Source organism: Sander lucioperca, chromosome 9, assembly GCF_008315115.2.
Source record: "Sander lucioperca isolate FBNREF2018 chromosome 9, SLUC_FBN_1.2, whole genome shotgun sequence".
Classification (NCBI taxonomy): domain Eukaryota; kingdom Metazoa; phylum Chordata; class Actinopteri; order Perciformes; family Percidae; genus Sander; species Sander lucioperca.
Window position 1 is genome coordinate 25055722 of NC_050181.1, and position 20264 is coordinate 25075985.

General features: G+C 41.6%; 1 protein-coding gene across 3 annotated transcripts in view; it reads left to right on the forward strand.

The window, feature by feature from the left end:
- Positions 1–20264, forward strand: part of LOC116044008 (solute carrier organic anion transporter family member 5A1-like) — a 44133-nt gene that overhangs the window by 11690 nt on the left and 12179 nt on the right. For all 3 annotated transcript variants that reach the window (XM_031291064.2, XM_031291063.2, XM_031291065.2), the window contains 3 exons: positions 12563–12695; positions 14564–14781; positions 16451–16615. In XM_031291064.2, the coding sequence (XP_031146924.1) occupies positions 12563–12695; positions 14564–14781; positions 16451–16615 (516 nt within the window). The remainder of the gene's footprint in view (positions 1–12562; positions 12696–14563; positions 14782–16450; positions 16616–20264) is intronic.

Here is a 20264-nt window from a genome sequence, read left to right on the forward strand (position 1 = left end):
TACTGTACTCATTCATCCCACTGCTTGGTCTTTGCAGACACTTTTAAAAACACGGATTGATCGAGCGCTTACAAAAGCAGAGGGGGAATTTCCTGGCACAGCATTGCGCGAAACGTGAACTGAAATCAATCAGTACCATTTGTCTCGCAATCCCTTATCAGATCAAAGGTGTCTTCTGGTTTATCTCAGCTGCTACTGCAGACAGGAAGCCCAACTGGGAGGGTGATTTAAACGTGAGCTTCTAATGATTCTTAAGTCAGATGGCCGTGCCCACTGGGAACACTGTCAGCCTAGCAGCAACCCAATGCAGCGTATTCTGTTTGGGTCCCGCCCTGCCTCGAATAGTAAGAACGAGGGACGTCACTCCGGGGGAAAGATGGGGTTTATCCCTTAATTATGAAACTGAACACAAGCCCATATTCGCACACATCTGCCGCTACAACAACCTTCACTCTTCTGGTTTCAGTCTTTCCACCAGGTGTTTGAGAGATTTGCTCCCATTCAGCGACAAGAGCATCAGTGAGGTCCAACACCGATGTTGGGTGGTCAGGTCTGGCTCACGGTTTGCGAAACTCCGAAATGAGAAGAGGTAAAGACAGGGAGCGTCCTACGTTTGTGGCATTGCCACACTGTTTTGTCCCAGTATGGGTGCAGCAGACTTGCTGTCTGCTGGAGAACAAACAATCTGGTCCATTTTGGCTCTGCTTTGCGTTAGCCTACATATGAGATCATGCCCAAAGGCGTACCAGACATCCATTAGAATAATTCAGCACAATATTGCTTTGTAACCCCAATAAGAGATGCTCTGTTTGGCTCCCATATGAGGCATCGGGACACACGCTGCAGCTACTTGAAATTTTTATGTGCCAGCTCAGAGACGCAATATGGTCGTCAACAGCGCCTGTTTGTGTTTGGCATGCTTTGTCAACTACATATGCAACCAGAGACCTGTGTATTTTTTTTTTTTGGATGACTATAGGTTGTAGTTAAGAGTCAATTAAATGATACACAGATATAAGCACCAGCACCCTTTTTCTGGATAAGATATAAAGTCATGTCTACACTCTGATTTCCTGTTTTCTCAGAGATTATAATCAAGGTTTTTTTAAAACCTTGCTATCAAGTTGGGCCGTGTTTAGTGTCTGTGAGAAGCTTAATCTGAGTGATAATAAGCAACCAAATCGCCCCTTCTTTTATCAGCCTGACGTCGTGTTCATGTAAGCTGATTTCTGTTTGGGTGGGGGGAGTTATTTTGTGTTATTTTCGACCCACCGACATCGACACCGAGGCTGTTAGTGGTTGATATGTGCAGTTAACTTAATGTTTACATGTCGATTTTAAGATTCGGTGGACTAACCTTTTCAGCTGTGTCAATCTCATCCGTGCTGCCATTTTCTGTCGCTGTATTTTAAGGATTTTGCTGTTTTTCTAGCTTAATTGTGCCTACAAAGCTCTGATTGGTTGTTTTTCCAACTGGGGAAACAGTAGTCAACCAGCACAACACAACTCTTTTTTTAAAGAATCGTAGATATGGATGGTGATTCAGAGGTCTGAATCTAGGCCATCATCAGGGTGGTTGGTTTCTCAAATTGAGGTTGTTGTGTGCCATGCGGTGTGTGTGTGTGTGTGTGTGTGTGTGGTTTGTATAAATGATGGGGAACAATGTTACAATATGGTCTGCTGCAACTGTTTAGTTGTTGTAATTTATATGTTAAAAATGCAGATTTCCACATCCCCAAATTACTTTTGTTCAACCAACATTCTAAAACCATTGATATTCAATGAAATAAAACCTACATTTGAATGGGAATTGTAAAATGTTGAGCATTTTCCCCGATCTATAACTTAAACAGTTAATGTCTTAAAGGGTAACTACCGGTTTTTTTTCAACCTGGACCATATTTTCTTATGTTTTTGTGTCTAAGTGACTGATGGGAACAACAATCTTTGACATTGGTCCAGTATTAAGCGAGATCGCTGCAGTCGGCAGCGGAGAAACAAGCTACAATGTAAATAGTGCAATTGTCCAGCTTGTATTTACCTTCACAAAAGTGCTCGTTTTGCCACTGACGGACTCAGATTAATATTCTAAGTGTCTGACAACATTATGGAAAGGATCCCTTCAGAGAGAGACCTTTAAAACCTCTTTGAGACCTTTCTGTTTAACCAGAAACAGCTCTGAAGCCGCTACCGCTAAACCCACCAGACTCCATTTAAAAAGCAATACTTTTAGCGTGTATAGAGCCAACATATTTTCACATGTAAATCGGTGAACTATGTGTTTATTTCAACCCAAACTAGAGTTGTGATGGTTGGAAAAGTGGAAAGACGACCCAAAACGGCTTTTTATAGTTTTATTTTGTTTCTGTCGACTTTGAATGAAGTGTATTTTACGATGCTAAAATTACTGTTTATGTAGATGGAGTCTGGTGAGTTTAGCGAAACGCAAATTCGCAGATGTTTTTATGTTTAAAAAAAATGATCTTACTCTTTAACAGAAAGGTCGACCTCCTTAGAAATCCTTTCCATAATGTTGTCAGACACTTAGAATATTAATCTGAGCCTGTCAGCGGCAAAACGAGCACTTTTGTGAAGGTAAAATACAAGCTTAAAATAATGTATTCACCGATTTACAGACATGTCTTTCGCCATGTAAGTCTATGGAAAAAATCAGCTCGAGCTGCATTTTGCCCCCCAAAATACACAACCTGCAAACTGAGGACTAGAAACACTGTCATAAATGAAGGACTCTAAACATTAAACATTATCTCTCCTGGTGAAGAGCTTCACACCGTCCCGCTCCGGGCTACACAGCAGCTAAACCTGCTGGGAGGTTTGGTTATCATGTTCCCCGGTTTATCAGGGCAAACGGTTTGTGTTCACAAATATTGATCGAGCCGTGCTCAGCGATGTGACGTGAGTGGAAGCGCCGTCTTTACACCACTCGGTTTAATTCAGAGGGCTTTTATCGACTGGTGCGAGCAGACGATGAAATGAGAAATGTGCTGCGACGCTCAACAGTTAAAGCAAGGCACATAAACAGGCAGAGTCAGTGGTTCAAACACCTACCGGGGTCACTAATAGCATATTGCTGTGTATGCACTCATGGTGTTGCCGGGTACTTTGGATAAAAGCATTAACCAAAGGGTCTATTTTTTGTTGTGACATAAAAATCTATAAAATCATAAATCCATTTGTTGCACATGCACATGTTGCTGTAATTCTTCGCTTTGCACGCCAGCCTGAAATGTTATTTTATGAACAATGTGCTTAAACAATTGGTCAATTAATGGATTAGTCAGTCGACATGGATTCATCCAAAACGATTCCAATAATTAAATGTTTGTGTCATTAATTAAGCAAAAATGCTGAATGTTCAACAACAACAGATGCATCTTGAGCTGGTTATCTGTAAGCTGAAGCCGGTATAGCCAAAAACACAGTTACTATCAGCTTTTATAGCAATTTCCTACTTCATTGTCAACTTTCCATGTCAATCAAGTGTAAAATTTTGTTATATTTTGGCTTTTTTACCGCGTATAAGAAGGTGGACAGAAATGTACGTTACTGACTGACTTTTCAGCCTTTACATGACTTGACTTCTAGTATTTGCAGGTTTACTTCTCTAGAGTGTACAGGGAGCATATGTAGGTCAGTAAAAGATGGAATTGATTAGCTTGATGTTATTATTAATATTTGTTGGCCTTGTTTGTTGGTGTTGAGCTTCCTGGTCGTGTTTGGTTTCCTGTTGTTGAGTCTTTAGAAGAAGTTAGAGATCGTCACTGGGGAGTTTGTATTAATGAACGGCTGCTGATTGCTCATCTTATCTCTCAACATCTCTGCAGGGTAAAAAAAATACTGGGTATCGAGCCTAAACCACAACACCTAGTGTGAAATGTACAGAAAACCAGTGGCGAGTTCAAACAGATGCTGTGGTTTGTCGCTGCTTCCATCTGGCCCTGTGCTGTTTCTCTGTGTCTCTCAGCCAAATATATTTCAGAAAATTTGCTGAAATTCAAGTAGTTGTTAGGAATATTAGTCACTTAAAGTCAACAAAAGAAAGTGCAGGAAGCCTGTTCACAGATTTCATGGAGGCAGGGGAGTCTGGGGAGTCCGTTGGGAAGTTGCAACGAGACAGTGCTGTGTCAGCAGGTTGCTGTGACAACGCCGTTTGTCATCCCGTAACGTTTCATTGTCGTCCCCCCCCCCCCACACACACACGCACACACACACACGCTTCCATCTCGCCCTGGCCTCAGCTGTCTGTCTGTCTCTCCAAACACTACATCACATGGCTCCTCTCTCAGCGTTCACCTCTGCTGTCTGGATGCGCGGGACAAAACAACGCAGCGGCAGTTTTGTAGCGTTTGAAAAAAAAAAAAGTGCCAAATAAACCCATCCATCAACCGGCAAAGATCTAACGAAAGCTCGAATGAAACTTGGCAGCTCCAAATGTTGAATGGATTGAAAGCCTACAAGCTCCATGCTCGTTGATTGAGGTTCACATCTTTCCGAGGCTCTTGAAGCCACACAGTTAATTTGAAAAAATTACATTTCATTATATATTTTATTAGCTTTTCTGCTGGTTTACAGCTGCCATCCATCTCTTTTTAACGGCCGTGTTGTGTGTTGCCGGCCGTGCAGGTCCACACTGGTGTAATCCGGGCTGTGGAATGGCAGATGACTACGGGTGCTGCAACACCTCGGAGGGCTCTCATTACGTGTGTTGGGTGATGGTGATGCAACAGCTTGGCAGCACTAGAGTGCCCATAAACACTGAGTTACCCTGCCGAGGTTATAATGGCTTATTACAATTCAATTCACTTTATTTTAGGGATCGACCGATACTGGTTTTTCGAGACCGATACTGATTATCAGTAGTTAATGAAACCGATAACCGATATTTGGAACCGATATGCATTTACGGTGAAAATGAAAATCTTTATATCAAAATTAAGATTTTGGAATGTTACAAACTCCAACACAAAACTTAACTTAAATGCTTTAAGGCGAGCCACTACAGGTGAATAGGGTAAACATTTTAACTAGCAGATATCACCATGAAACTTTCCCAGTTGATTACTTACATTAAGATGAGAAAAAAATGTATTACAAGTTTTCTGTAATTTAATGTTTAAATATGCAAATTAGGCATTATCTAATTACATATGAGCTAATTTGCATATATATATATAAAAAGAAATCTAGAGTATTGGATAAAGAGATTCAAAATTATTTTTTCATTGTGTTCACATATTAGATGGGAACACAATTACAGAGGGATTTATTTATATCTACTTCTGTTATCCTGTAAATCAGAATATACTGTCGATTTTCGCAATGTTTTTTGGAATAAAATGTTATATAAATCAGACTAGGAAAAATATATTTACAAATCCTTCTGTAAATGTCTTCATAATATAACTAGGTACAAGACTGGAAAGTTTGGTATATATAGGTGCTACTGAAGTGGAGATTTCGGACTTGGAGTATGAGAGAAAAGTCATTTTGAGAAAACGGGCTTTAAAGATTAATATTGTAAAATTCCAGACATTTCTATATGAAAACATTGCTAACAAGCAAAACAACTGGCCAAGTAACAATATAGATCATGTCTAGCACATGAACAATGACAACTGAATAAAACATTGCCAAATAAGACCTTCAACTAACCACAGACAACCACAAATAACAGACACACAAACTTATCATCAGAACTGCAACTCTAGTCTTCTATGTCCATCGGAACACACAGAACACAAAGTCCACCTATGGTTGAAAGCCTAGCTCTCCATGCCTGCACCATATGTAGGCCCCTCACCCCTCTCTTGCTGATGCCTTTTCAGCTTTTTAGCTGTGCTCAGAGTCTTTCTGCAACGTTTTGCACTCTCAGACTGGATGGATTCGGCTTTTGCGATCCTCAGCATGTCTGTTTCCCTGATGGTGGTGACTGTAACGACAGTGCTTTCCAGCCAAAGCTTATCCATAATGGCAAGCATGGCAGAGGCCCCCTCATTAAAAGTTGAAATGGCCATACTTGCTGCTGCCTCAAACCTACTCTTACCCACAAACACTGTTTTTGGACAGCGGGCCCATATGACTATGAGTTGAGGCACTCATTTGCATTTTGAGTGCCACCATGCTGCATGCGCTGCAGCAGGCTGTCACTTGACATGCGGTGGTACACAGGGATCAACTTCTGGCCCACCTCCCGAGACAAAAAGTTTTTTGCATGGAGCCTGTGGCTCTCTGGAGTTTCTCCATTTTCCTCCGCTCTCCTAGCCTGACAAGCCAGACCCACATCAAGATGTTGGGTCTGGGAACTCACTATTGGCAGGGCTCAATCCGAGGGGCGGGATAAACGGTTGTCTTTCAAATTCCCTCTGCACGCAATAGGATAGCGCTACAACCAACCAGAGCAATGAAGAAGGTAGCAGAGCTAGTTGATAGATTAAACTTTTGCCGTATCCCGTCGGCAAAACTCCGAACACATCTTCCTTTTTTAAGAATGACTTCAGTGCCGTTCTTTGTTTTTTTCTCAAAGAAAAGCTTAACTCCAAGTCTTCCAGAAGACCGCTGTTCCCAGCAGCAGCAGCCATAAGCCCGCCCACTGACTCTATACACGATGTGATTGGCCCGACCAGAGTTTGGTTTTTCCAGCTCGCAAGCCAACGGAGAGTGCCTAGACCCCCCTGGTTGCAAATTAAATTAGCTGCCGCTAGGCTGCGTCTAGATTTCTAGGCTACCGCTCTCCTATACCAACACCAGGACAGGTTGCACCAGGTGTGCAAGGGGACTTCGTCACAGGACATGCTGTGGAGGAGGCCAGCCCAGATCTCATTCTTCATTTTGTCTAGGGAACCCTGGTTATTTAGAATTGCCCACCCTGGATACCACCTCCCTGAATGCAGCACTGTCCCCATCTGACAGCATCTGAATATATCTCAGCTGGTGGCGACTCACGGACCTGGCCCACATCCTCTTCGCTGCCTCCTGCTCCATAGCCTTGCACAGTCATGTGTTTCTCTCCAGCTGTCAATTCCCTCATCTGTAATCTTTCCCTCATGCCTGGCAGCTTCTTTAAGGGCACATGCGTGGCAATAGGAGGATAGAACCTAGGGCTGGGCGATAAATCGATTTTATCGATTAACTCGAATGTGTAGTTAACGTCGATTTGTTTAAATGAAAATCCGAACGGGCTCAGCCCTCCCCCCGCGGGTTTGCCATAGAGATACACAAACAACATGGCAGCGACAGGGACTAACATTAATTATTTTCTTAACTAGTAGTTTCATTACTTACTTATCCGTAATCTCCGCCGAAATGACCGGCAGCTCGCGGTGCTCTGTCCCCGGCTGAGAGTCACCTATTCTCAGATAACTGAACCACCAGCTACCGCTGACCTAAAGGACCACCATGCGGGGCACCAGAGGCGGTGTTGAGGAACTCTTTTGCGGCTCAACACATCTACTAAATGCCGCTGATACGACCGAGCTGTGATGGAGGTCTGTAGCGGCTTAAACAACTAGCAATCGCCGCTCTGTAGCACAGAGCTCCTCTTCGACGTTTGTTTCTACCGCTAGTTACTACTAGGAGCTTGCTACAGGTATGCTACATTCAAGAGACCATGGGATGTTAATGTACGTTACTCAGCAACAGGTGAAAATAGGGGCAAGGTTGCGCAATAACGTTAAAATGATTTGAACTTTTAGCGAGGAACGAGAAGAGTGAATTACCTGTATGTGTGAAAACAGCTGTATCTCACGCATCCGTTTGTTTGTTGTTGAATATATAGCCCCCCCCATCCAAAAAAAGGGAAAACACTCAAACCAATTTATATTTCCACAAAATTGGCATGAATAATCATAATGGTATACATGCCCCATGTGTGTGCGTGTGTGTGAGTCAAAACAAAATAAAGTTAAAACTTGTTTTGAACAGTTTCTTTGTCATCTGCAGATTGATTTTAAGTAGGGTGAGAAAAAATCGATTTAAATCTTAAATCGGATTTTTTTGGAAAAAATCGGGGATTTTATTTTTAGGTCATATCGCCCAGCCCTAATAGAACCTCAAAGTCGATCACCAGTCCCGTAAATATATGGATGCACACCCCGATCCCATAGTGTGATGTGAACCCTCTTTTCAAAAGACACACTGACTGCATCTGCATCCTCCCTCAGCAACTCTGCCACAGCTGCATCAATGTCTGCATAGGCCTGCCTGACCTGCTCCCTGGTCCTGTGCAGTGACTCCAGACCCCTCTCAATTTCTGCCGCTAAAATGAAATGTGTAAATGAAATGTGTATTGTATCAATAACTGTTCATTTGGTTTGTTTTTATAGATACAGTACACAAAGATCTGTACTGTAAAAGTAAAACTGACCAACACAACATAATGAATGAGATGGCACTTTATTCTATTCTTATAAATCCATCCTTATTCCATCCATACAAAACTATTATATTACTATAATATTGTTACAGTAATGTTATAATATGTTACAAGGTGGTAACAGCCACACGTATTGGGCTATTTCTGACATTAGAAATTCTACAGACTGCTTCAACTTTTCTGACACAACCCTGTTTCTGTAGCCTACCTGTCACTCTCTTGCAGTGCCTCTGATAAGTTTTGAGGTGAAGGCCAGGGAGCCCCAACACCTTGCTGATTTTTCTGAGAGCTGCGTATCCCAATCCTAACTCGTGTGCCAAGAGGACCATTCGCACATTCACATCACATCGTTCCTGGACTCCTCTCAAAGTCGCGTAGACGTGTACACGCTCCTGCGGTACTTGTCACCTTTGCACAGACAGCACTCGAGCAATAAACTACTACAGAACCCATGATTCTGTGGATCTATATACATTTTTTGCCCGTGGCAACGTGATATCGCGATAACGATATTGAGTAGATCCCCTGAGATGTTTAAATGTATTTGTGCAGAACTTTAATTGCACCTTTAAGCGGGAAGCAGCACTGAACTGCTGTGATGTTTCTGAGATACTGTGGCTCCATTTATTATGTAAACTTGTCACATTCCCTTGAATATATTTGCATAAAGGCAGTTGATGGAAACGGTTTGACATGTTTTTTTGCCATAATTTTAGATAATTGCCTCAAACTAGCAGCAGATAGTGTTTGTAATATTTTGATACCAGTGCAGAAACCAGAACAGTAAATATTATTTTCTACAAAAGCATTTTTTTTTATATTTAACAAAGTAAGCCAAAGTTCTTAAATGTTGAATGTCTTCTAAACACAAACAGCTGTGAAAGAAGTTAACCTAAATAGACCATATAGGAATCTCACATTCAGCACTCGTGTATCAAAGTTACTTGTCCTTGATTACTTTAGAATAGTATATATGTTCTGATAAAGGTAGTTGTTGGGTTTTCTTTACATTTCCCTTTGCTGAAACTGGACACTTCACATCTCACACTATCTTCTTCTGTCTTGCTCTCTCTTTCAACCCTCTTCATCTCCGTGTCTTTCAGTTTTTATTCACAGATTCATTGTGGCTCCTCATATCTAAGCGGTGCCCGGTCGCCACCTTTACCCCCAGCGGCCCGGTCGTCTTTTATCCCTCTGCTGATGCTCTGCATCACGTTGTGTAACACGGCAGCCCGCCAGCCGAGGGCTTTCCCTTTCCTCCTGCTAGATAAGGGATTATCCACGACACCGCTGGGTCCCCTTGGAAAACCCAAGCCCTCAATCCCATCCCCGATTCTTTATCATCCCAGCCTCTCCTAGTCGGATGATGTAATAGTCTAAATATGCCTCTGTGAGGATGCTTTGCAGATGAGCAGCTGAGGAATATCAGTCAAACATAGTGATCAGTTATCATGCATTAGGGTTGCAACGGTATTAGATTTTTCGCGGTAAGATAAGTCTCTGTGTTACACAATTATTATCATGATGACTGACTACGTTTACATGCACATTATATTCCAGGTTTTGCCCTTATTCGGAAAAAGACAATATTCCCACTATGGCTGTGTATTGTCAAAAATCTGGCGATACGATACGTCTCACGATACATGGGTCACGATTCAATATATTGCAATATATTTCGATACTGTGCGTAAGGCGATATATTGGGATTTTTTTTAAGTATAATTTTAGAAAAACTAATATTTAAAAAAAGACATGATGTGCATAAAAGTCAAAGAAGTTTACTTTAGCTAAACAATTCAGGACACAGAAAATCAAACTGCCAGTTTGGGATTGTTGTTCCCAGGTTCTTAGTGAGCTAATGTTTATATGCTAAAGTAGGCCAAAGTTCAGCCATAGCTACATTGTTAGCTTCTTGCAAAAAGTCAGGCACTGCTAGGCACTGTTAGGCAAGGACACTAGTGGTGCGTCTCAGCATAGCCATCTAGCAGTAGGTGGTTTAAACACAGCATAAATGTGAACCACTGTCTTACATGAATACTTTTGCACGTAAACAAAAAAAAAAAAATATATATATATATATATATATATATATATTGATATTGTGTTTTTGAAAATCTATACAGTATTGCAAAATAAAATATCGCAATACTCAAGTGTATAGATTTTTTCTTACACCCCTAATTCCCACTAACTTGTTTACATGGTTAATGAAAGAGAATATAACATTAATATTCCCGTTTACATGCAGCCCTGCAAAAATGGGATTTTTCTTTCAAAATTTTCCACCAGTGCCGGATTTGTTTGACCGTGCGAATACAGCGTCCCTCTTTCATTCCTATAACCACCTTCTTGGAAAGGTCAGTGTTGTTGTAATGATTGTGCATAACCTGTTGATATCCAAGTCTTTCATAATGTTTAAAAGTAGCTGTGTTTTTCTCCTTTTGACCAGAGATGTGGGATTTTCTTTTAGGCATGTATCTCTACAATGACCCTTTCAAAGGAATAAAAACAGAAAAAATGCTGTGCAGCTCTATTATATATACATACACACAGTGGCACTCATAAGTTTATGAACCCATGCTGAAGTTGACTAAAAAGAGGAATAAAAAAATCATCTTTTGGAAATTGATCTTAATGCCTTAATTAAAAAAATGAGGAAAAATCCAATCTTTAAGGACACCAATTTTCTTTGTGAATGAATAATGTATCGTAAATGAATAAATGTTCTTCCTTAAAATACAGGGGCCATAAGTAAGTACATTTCCCATAGAGGCAGGCAGATTTGTATTATTAGTTATAGTTATTTCATGGATCCAGGATACTATACATCCTGATAAAGTTCCCTTGGCCTTTGGAATTAAAATACCCCCACATCATCACATACCCTTCACCATACCTAGAGATTGGCATGGGGTACTTTCCATAAGATCATCTCTCAATGCAAATCAAACCAGCTATTAGGCTAACCGAAATAAAACCATGCCATACACACTAGTTCTTCCACAAAATAAGTGGTGGGTTTTTTCCCCATATAACAGAACATTCGATTTTAATTTAGTGCTCAGAGTCAGCCATGAGAGCTGTTGATGCATCACTTGCAAGTTGTCATTTTATTTTGAAAAACACAACATTGCTGATTAGAAATGAGGCGTCTTTGAAGCTACTGCTGACAGGAACCCAGCGTCCCCGGGTGAGTTCACAGGGACTCTGACACCAGTGCTTGGCCCAGCTTTGAGTTTTTAAGTCACGCCACCGCATTTTTGTTTTTTAGCTTTAAAGTTTGGCCAAAGACTTTTAAGATGTTAATTCCCCCTAATTGGAGAAATCTTATTCTCAGCCCCAAGCAGGCCCCTTATTACACAATCATATGATCTGCACACATGACCCACACACATGGCCTTTTGTACCCCGCTCTTAAAGCCTAGATTAGTTTGGTTTGAAGCGTTGCATAAGGGTTAAAGATAGGCATTGAGTGCGGGGAATTAAACAACTTTGACACAAAAGTTTACGTAAGGACAATGCAAAATGTACAGAGCAAAAATGTTTAAGCTCTGGTAGTGGCAGGTAGCCAGTGGTTGTGTGTCTTAAAAACATATTAAAGGTTTTTTGTTCTCTTTTTTTTTAACATCCTTCTGTTTTTTTAAATTATTAGTATCAACCAAATGTCTCTTCCAGTGTCTGTATCCACGTGTTTTAAGCTCAATAAAACAGCATTGGCCAGGTTTTTGTTGGTCAATGGCGCGATCACTTCCCGCTGCCTCAGGATAGCAATACGCCAAGAATGCACCTGAACACACCTCCCTGTAAGACCAGCACACCCAGGTGCATTTGCTATTTAAACGACGTGGACGCTGGACGGGAAATTGACAACTGCGTCGGTCTGAAACTAGCAAAGACACTTGCGTCGGGCTTTGCGCTGCGCCGAGTGCAAGATAGGACCCTCAGTCGGGTTCGTCAAGTGGATAGAAACATGACTCCAATGGGACGATAATGTTGCTCTGTGTCTGCTGGATGTGGAAGAAGGCAATTGCTTAACTTATTTTACTTTATGTGGTGACTTTGTGTCTTTCAGCTTGACGTCTTTATGCCCCTTAGAGGCACAACATTGATTATTGCAGGCATAAAGTTTGATCACTATTCTTGTTGACTGTTTTCTCTTCTCCTCAGCCATCATGTATGTGATGGGAGCACTGGGTCCAGCAGCTGGTTACCTGCTGGGAGGAGTCCTCATCGGCTTTTACGTGGACCCCAAGACTGTGGTCAACATCGATCAAAGCGACCCCCGCTTCATCGGCAACTGGTGAGAACAATCTGGCTGCTTTGGGCCGGTTGAAGTGCAATATGTGCGTATTATTAATGTGGGTAAATATAACATAAACAAAGACATTCCCTTCGCCAAAAATGAGTATTGGGACTCAGGATACGTTTTGTCGCTGCTTATTTCTGAGAGTGAATCAAAAGTAGACCACATTTTTAATTATACTGTATGTGCAGGAAACTTGACAAATCAAGAATCTACCCAGATGCAGCATCACTTTAAATACAGTACATCAGATGCATCTTTGCTCCTTAGGTCACCTTTTTGTTTTTGTACATATTGTATATCTGTAAATCTGCTGCTGTGTTTGAGACGCAGTTAGTTATCTCTTTACAGCTCTCAGTGATTCCATCCTATAAGTGACAGCACAACTAGTGACTCACTAGCTAACCCAGTGGGCTTCCTACATTAATTATAAGTAATGATAGCAGGAAGAGGATGGATGAGTCTACCAGTGAGTTTGCACAAGCCTGGCGACAGTTTTTTATTTATTTATTTATGCACAAAAATGAGGCACAGAGATAAAATGATACCAAGTTCAGAACATTAGTTTATGTGTGTGTGACGTCAAAAACTGTAACTGGGAGTACAACGATCTGGTACGAGTTCATGGGTAGTAAGTTACGGGTTTGACTGCCGTTCCAGGGCACTTTCATGGGGAGAAGGTTGTGAAAACACGGGTTACGGGTTACCTGGAACGCAGCATCAGAAGCTCCACCGCCCAGATTCACGGACAGACCCCCCCCCCCCTTACCATCAACTGTCGCCGCCTGTTGCCGATTGGCTGGAACACTGTTTTGTGGCTCGTGCACTCCTTTCTGTTTCTTTCCATTAACACAGCCAGGACTGAGTAAAAATAGAGATAGCTAGGTGACCGTGAGGACATATTCCCTGAATTTGACAAAAAGTGTATTGGATTAAAGCTTAATTGCGTAACTTTTGATATTAATGAACGTCCGTTACATTCAAGCCATTGCCAAATGAGTTGCTACAAAGCTAATTTGGGGTGCTATCTTGCACCCGGCGCAGCGCAAAGCCCGACGCAAGTGTCTTTGCTAGTTTAAGACCAACGCAGTGTCTAGTTTCAGACCGACGCAGTTGTCAATTTCCCGTCCAGCGCCCGCGTCGTTTAAATAACAAATGCGCCCATCTGTGCGCCCATGGGCATGCTGGTCTTACAGGGAGGTGTGTTCAGGTACATTCTGGGCATGCTGGTCTTACAGGGAGGTGTGTCCAGGTGCATTCTGGGCGTATTGCTATCTTGAGGCAGCGGGAAGTGATCGCTCCATTGACCAACAAAAACCTGGTCTAAAGTCAATAACGCAGCATTTCATTGTTATTTTAACAGCAAATTAGTAAAATGCGTCTAGGCTCGTGCACAGTGTGCATATAATATAACATAACACAGGGAAGCGCAGCAGCACACACACATGCAAAATATTACAAATAAAAATATTATGGTGGAAATCCTCCATCATAATAGCAAGGCTCCAAGGTCCAAACGCGCCTGGCTTTTAAAGGGAATGGGAGATGATCTCTGATTGGTTTTATTGCATGTTACGCCCCAAACACACCTACGAATTAATGAAGACACTACGTACAACCCTTTTCAATTATGCGCACGGACCCTTTTTTCCCGCCGTCAAACTAGCAAAAGTGGATTTGGACACGCCCTAAACACACCTGCGCCAGGAGCTTCATGCCGTGTGCTTAGATCATTAAAATAGGGCTCTAAGACTATCGGCTCCACACAACTCTCTCTGTATTTCTCAGTATGGCTATTTATGTTCAGAAAATGTCGACTTTCGGCCTTTCAATATTTAATTTCAATCTTCCCCCGTCTTGTCTAGGTGGAGCGGGTTCCTGCTGTGTGCCGTGGCCATGCTGCTGGTCATCTTCCCCATGTTCACCTTCCCTAAGAAGCTGCCCCCCCGACACAAGAAGAAGAAAAGGAGGAAAAAGCTGAGCATGGACGACCTGTCTAGCGACGACGACGTCCTCAAGGAGAAGAGCAACAACAAGAGCCAGCCGGTCACCTCGTCCATGGGCTTCGGGAAGGACATCAAAGGTACCGGAAAGAAAACACTGCGACGTGTCGGCGAGGGGCTGCGGATGTCACTGCCGATGTTGGAGGGTCTCTCAGAGTCGTCTGTCTTTCTCCTTTTTAACCCTTGTGTTGTCCTCGGCTCAAATTTGACCCATTTTCAAAGTTTTTTATATCAGAAATATGGTTTTCTTTCAACCAAATTGCCCCAAAATAACTTGGATGCATGCATGTACGTTGTATGGAACCTATACAACATATACAGTACATCCATGCATCCATGTTCTTTGCAGGTAAGATTAATGATTACTTCCATTGAATTTTGGTTGTTATATTTAATTTCATGGCATTTGAAAAACATTTTTTAAATGCTTTCAAAACAGCATCCTGACCAAAACTTTGACTGTGATTCACTCAACATCCTCTGATCTTAACTATTCTATTAGTCAAAATAATTCATAATATCTGCTTTTTTTTTCAAACTCAAAAATTAGGTATAATGTCATTTAAATTAGTTTTATTTACCATGAATTAAAAAAAAGTGTTGAAAAGAGGGACAAAAACGTAAAAAAGCGCCAAAAGCATAGAAAAAGCAACACAAATTTCAGAAAAAGTTCCCAAAAAAAAGAGAGTTACAGAGTGTTAAATATGAGTCCAGCCGGTCAACATCTGTCTTAAAAGTTTATTTAATTTGGTAAAAGTACAGTCACATTAACATTCAACAAAACTGCCTTGAACTCTTTTCGGTAATGGTCATTCATGGTTTGATTTAAAAAAAAAGAAAAGTAGAACTGCATTGATTATCTATCCGTCTAATAATTCTTTGTTTTTATTTAAAGACTATTTTTTGAGCATTGTATGTTTTTATTTATTTTAATAGAAAGACAAGAAATGTGGGGAAAGAGAGTAGGGAATAACATGCAGCAAACAGCCGGATCGCCCATAAGCAGCTATTGTAGTCATAGTTGTATAAAAAAAAAAAAAAGCCAACATTTTCTAGTTCCAGCTTCTTTAATGTAATTATTGGCTGGTTTCCTCAGTCTTCTACACCAAACTGAATATTTTGGAGTTTTGGACAAATTTATTAATCAAAGAAATAATCTTGATGTAGATCTTCTGCTCTCTTCTCTTAAAGGTGCAGTAGGTAAGACTTATAAAACTAACTTTCTGTCATATTTGCTGAAACTGACCCTATGTTCCAGTAGAACTACATGAAGCAGGTAATTAAAAAAAAAAAAAGCCAGCTCCTCTGGCTCCACCTACAGCCTGTAGTGGGATTTGCAAAAATCCACCGCTCCCTGTTCAGATGCACCAATCAGGGCCAGGGGGGGTGTCTAACTGTGTGTCAATCACTGCTCATGCACATGCATTAATTCTCCCTTGTGGGGGGAGGGGCTTAGGAGACAGTTTTGGGCTTTAGCGGAAAGGGGGGGAGGGACTGAGAAGTTGTCGATGTTCAAATTGTTTGGCTAAGTCCTGGATCTTCACAATCTTACCTACAGCACCTTTAACATCAATGTTAAGTGTAGAGTGTACTCTTCTCCCATATTTGAGTGGAAATCCACCACACAATGCTTTTATGATTCGGTCAGGACGGAGGGCACTGTCAGGAACAAATAACTTCTTTACAACAAACCAAAAAAAAATCGAACTTTTCTCCCTGTCTGCCCATCTTGTCCTTTTCCTCTTGCAGACCTGCCCAAAGCGGCAGTGAGGATCCTGAGCAACGTGACCTTCTTGTTCGTCAGCCTCTCCTACACGGCTGAAAGCGCCATCGTCACCGCTTTCATCACCTTCATCCCCAAGTTCATCGAGTCTCAGTTTGGCATCCCGGCCTCCAGCGCCAGCATCTACACCGGTGAGCTCGCTTACACTTAACATTGTTCTAGGCTTTTACACACCGGGGACGTTTTTTTCGCGTGATTAATTCGCACGTCAATATATTTTTTCAAACTGTTTTTGTTGCCTATGTTCCCACAGCCCTATGTTTCCACATTTCTAAGATTTTTTTTTCCACTGAAAATTAGGCCCTATGTTCCCAGAGTTCTAAGATTTTTTTCCAAAATTAGGCCCTATGTTCCCACATTTCCTTTTTCATAAATTTGTATCCGATTTTATCCCCATTACCCCTAACCCTAACCCTAAGAAATGTTGTGGTAGCATAGGGCTTAAATTGAAGGGAAATGTAGGAACACAAGACCTAATTTTGAAAATGTCCTAGAAATGTGGGAACATAGGGCTGACCCCGTTTGTATCACGAGTACTTTCACACAGAACGCGATTATTACGTGTCGATTAAGCGGCGTCATTTTTTTCCGTAACGAGGTCGATTTCTCTGAGCTTTCGCAACGCGAATAAGGACGTCAACCAGTCAGGTTGTGTTGTTTACTGATGAGGATCATGATACAACAACACGGAGGCTGCTGTCTGACCCACAGACTGTACAGACGGAAAACTTTATTACTCCTTTCAACTATGACAAATGCAGCGTTTACCAGAGACTCTCTTTCCGTTCTTACCTTTCACAATAAAAGCCCTAGACATATGCTACACTGTTTCCCAGAGGGAATTAAATTCACCGAGTATTTCGCTGAAAGCAAACTCAATAAATAGCTTACAGTAGCTTAGTGTTAGCTTCTCCTGCTTCAGACGGGGGAGTCTCCGGAGCTAACGTTATTCCCTGTCACTCCGCTCAGCAGCCGGGGAAACAAGACAGGACACCTCCGGTGGTTTCAGCAGCGTCCCCAGACCGAACTCAAACTGTCCCTCCGACATGGCAGATGAGCTGGCGCGAATATCCGAAACTTTTATTGAAAACGGTCGCAAATTCACACCGCTGCCGGTGTGAATAGTTTTGATGCGAAATATTCGCTGGCGAAATATTCGCTGGCGAAATATTCGCTGGCGCTGGCGAGCATTTTTCACATGGCTTATTTGTCACGCCCCCGGTGTGTAACGGCCTTCAGACAGCAAAGTTACCTCCCCCCCGATCGAAGTTCTGATCCACTCTGAAATCTTTGTCTCCAATAATCGTGATTTACAAACTTAAATGTGACGTTTCAAAAATAGGATTTATTTCTCATGAAACTCAAATTGGAGCATCTTAAAGACCGACTTGTTCTTTGCCTTCTTTATGAACGCCCCTTTAATATCTCTACAGCAGCACAGACAGGATGCAGACAGACCAGAATATTCATGCAACACACAGGACTTCAATTTTCTGCCTGTTCAGCGCTGCTCTGATGTTCCTTATCTTAGCGCAGAGCTGCAAGCCAACACACATTAATAATAAAGAAACTGCTGGTCTTCAAATGAAGGGGGCACCTGGGACGCAGAGCACTGAGTGCATTACACACACATTTAGAAACACTAAGACACACACTCACACGAATACAGGCACTTAATGCACTCTACATACGCTCACAAGCACATGCTTTAAACAGGCCTGGCTCACACACAGCACGTTAACAGGTTAACGAGGCATATTTAAATATAAATGATAATAGATAAATAAAATAGCTTTACAACATGCTAGTATTCTAAAATGATAGAAGTTGCATTCAATTGTTGATTTTGCACATTCTTGCACAAACTGCACAGCTCTTTCATTATAAAAACAGACATATTGTACATATTCTTTTCTGTTTTTTTCTTATGACGCATGACGTTTTCGTTTGAGGTTTGGTTATCCTTTAACCTAATATTAATTTTAATAAGTCCAGCGTAGTCCATGTGGAGATGAGGGTTGGGTAGCCTAATGCTTGGAAACAAGTGCTATGTAGTGTTTTCCCACCTTTTTGGAAATCAAGGAAAGTTTCTGTTTTTTCCAGGCGGCAGCGCTGAAAGTCAGAGTGAAAAGCCGACCGTCATGGGCGGGGGAGGGGGGGGGTAACACAACATTTGATAACAGTGTTCAGTCTCTCCTGGAAGACATTCATAGGGCCCTATTTTAACAATCTAAGGGCACGTCGTGAAGCTCCTGGCGCAGGTGCGTTTAGGGCGTGTCCAAATCCACTTTTGCTAGTTTGACGGCGGAAAAAAAGGGTCCGTGTGCTGGGCGCATGGTTCAAAAGGGTCGTACTTAGTGTCTTCATTAATCAAAGGTGTGTTTTGGGCGTAACATGCAATAAACCAATCAGAGATCATCTCCCATTCCCATTAAAAGCCAAGCACGTTTGGACCTTGGAGCATTGCTATTATGATGGAGGATTTGCACCGTAATATTTTTATTTGTAATCTTCTGCATGTGTGTGTCCCTGTGTGTGTAACAAGCATAGTGTGCGTGCGCTGTGCACGAGCCTAGGCGCATTTTACTAATTTGCTGTTAAAATAACAATGAAATGCTGCGTTATTGACTTTAGACCAGGTTTTTGTTGGTCAATGGTGCGATCACTTCCCGCTGCCTCAAGATAGCAATACGCTCAGAATGCACCTGAACACACCTCCCTGTAAGACCAGCACGCCCAGAATGCACCTGAACACACCTCCCTGTAAGACCAGCACGCCCATGGTCGCACAGATGGGCGCAGGTGCATTTGCTCTTTAAACGACGTGGACGCTGGACGGTCTTTAAATAGCTAAGACTTTTGCGTCAGGCTTTGCGCCTTACCTTTAAATTCTGACATCCACACTGCTTGTTTTTTGGCTGCTCATATTATTCTTTGCTTAATGCAAGAGTTAAATCACAAAATAAGACACTCACCTTTTGGAAGAAATGATTTTGATTGCAAAGTGCAGCTCATCATTAGTCACACTCGCTGGTACCATGACTCATCTAAACCTTCCACTCAGAAAGCTGTTGCTATTGATGGCTGAAGTTTTTAAACACCAAACAAACACATTTTATCCAACAAAATCTTCCGTATAGTTTTGGAAACCTTTTAGTCATACTTGCATTGGTAAGATTTTGTCCAAAGACATTACATCTTGTGAGACTTTTGTTATCAGAAATGTTTTAGTGTTAGAGTTGCATAACTGTCTCAGCTGTAGGTGGAGTGGGCTGAAAGCCTGTGATTAAAACTGCCACTCATACATATATTTTCATATTATATCATATATAATGGGTGAAATCAAAATGTTTCTTGAAAACCTGCTCACAGACTTGTAAAGGTCACAGGGTTCCAGTTTAATATCAAGTACATTGCCGTTAAGGTTCTGATGTGTATGAAGGGCTTTCCTCGACTAACATTCATATGATTTTGTCGACTAATCCATTAGTTGACTTAATCGACAGGAAGGCTGGGTATCGCCAATGATTTCCCGATTCAATTCAGACATTTTCACACACATTTTTAGATTCTATATCAATCAGGTTAAGGAAATTTCGGTTACAATACCATTTTTGCTTACATATAAAAGAGATTCTCAGAGAACTTCTGCTGTAAATTGTACAAACAAAAACCAACCCTCAAATATGTTGAAGTGCTCGTATTATGCTCATTTTCAGGTTCTTTTCAGGTAATTGTATTTAGAGGTCGTACCAGAATAGGTTTATGTGGTTTAATTTT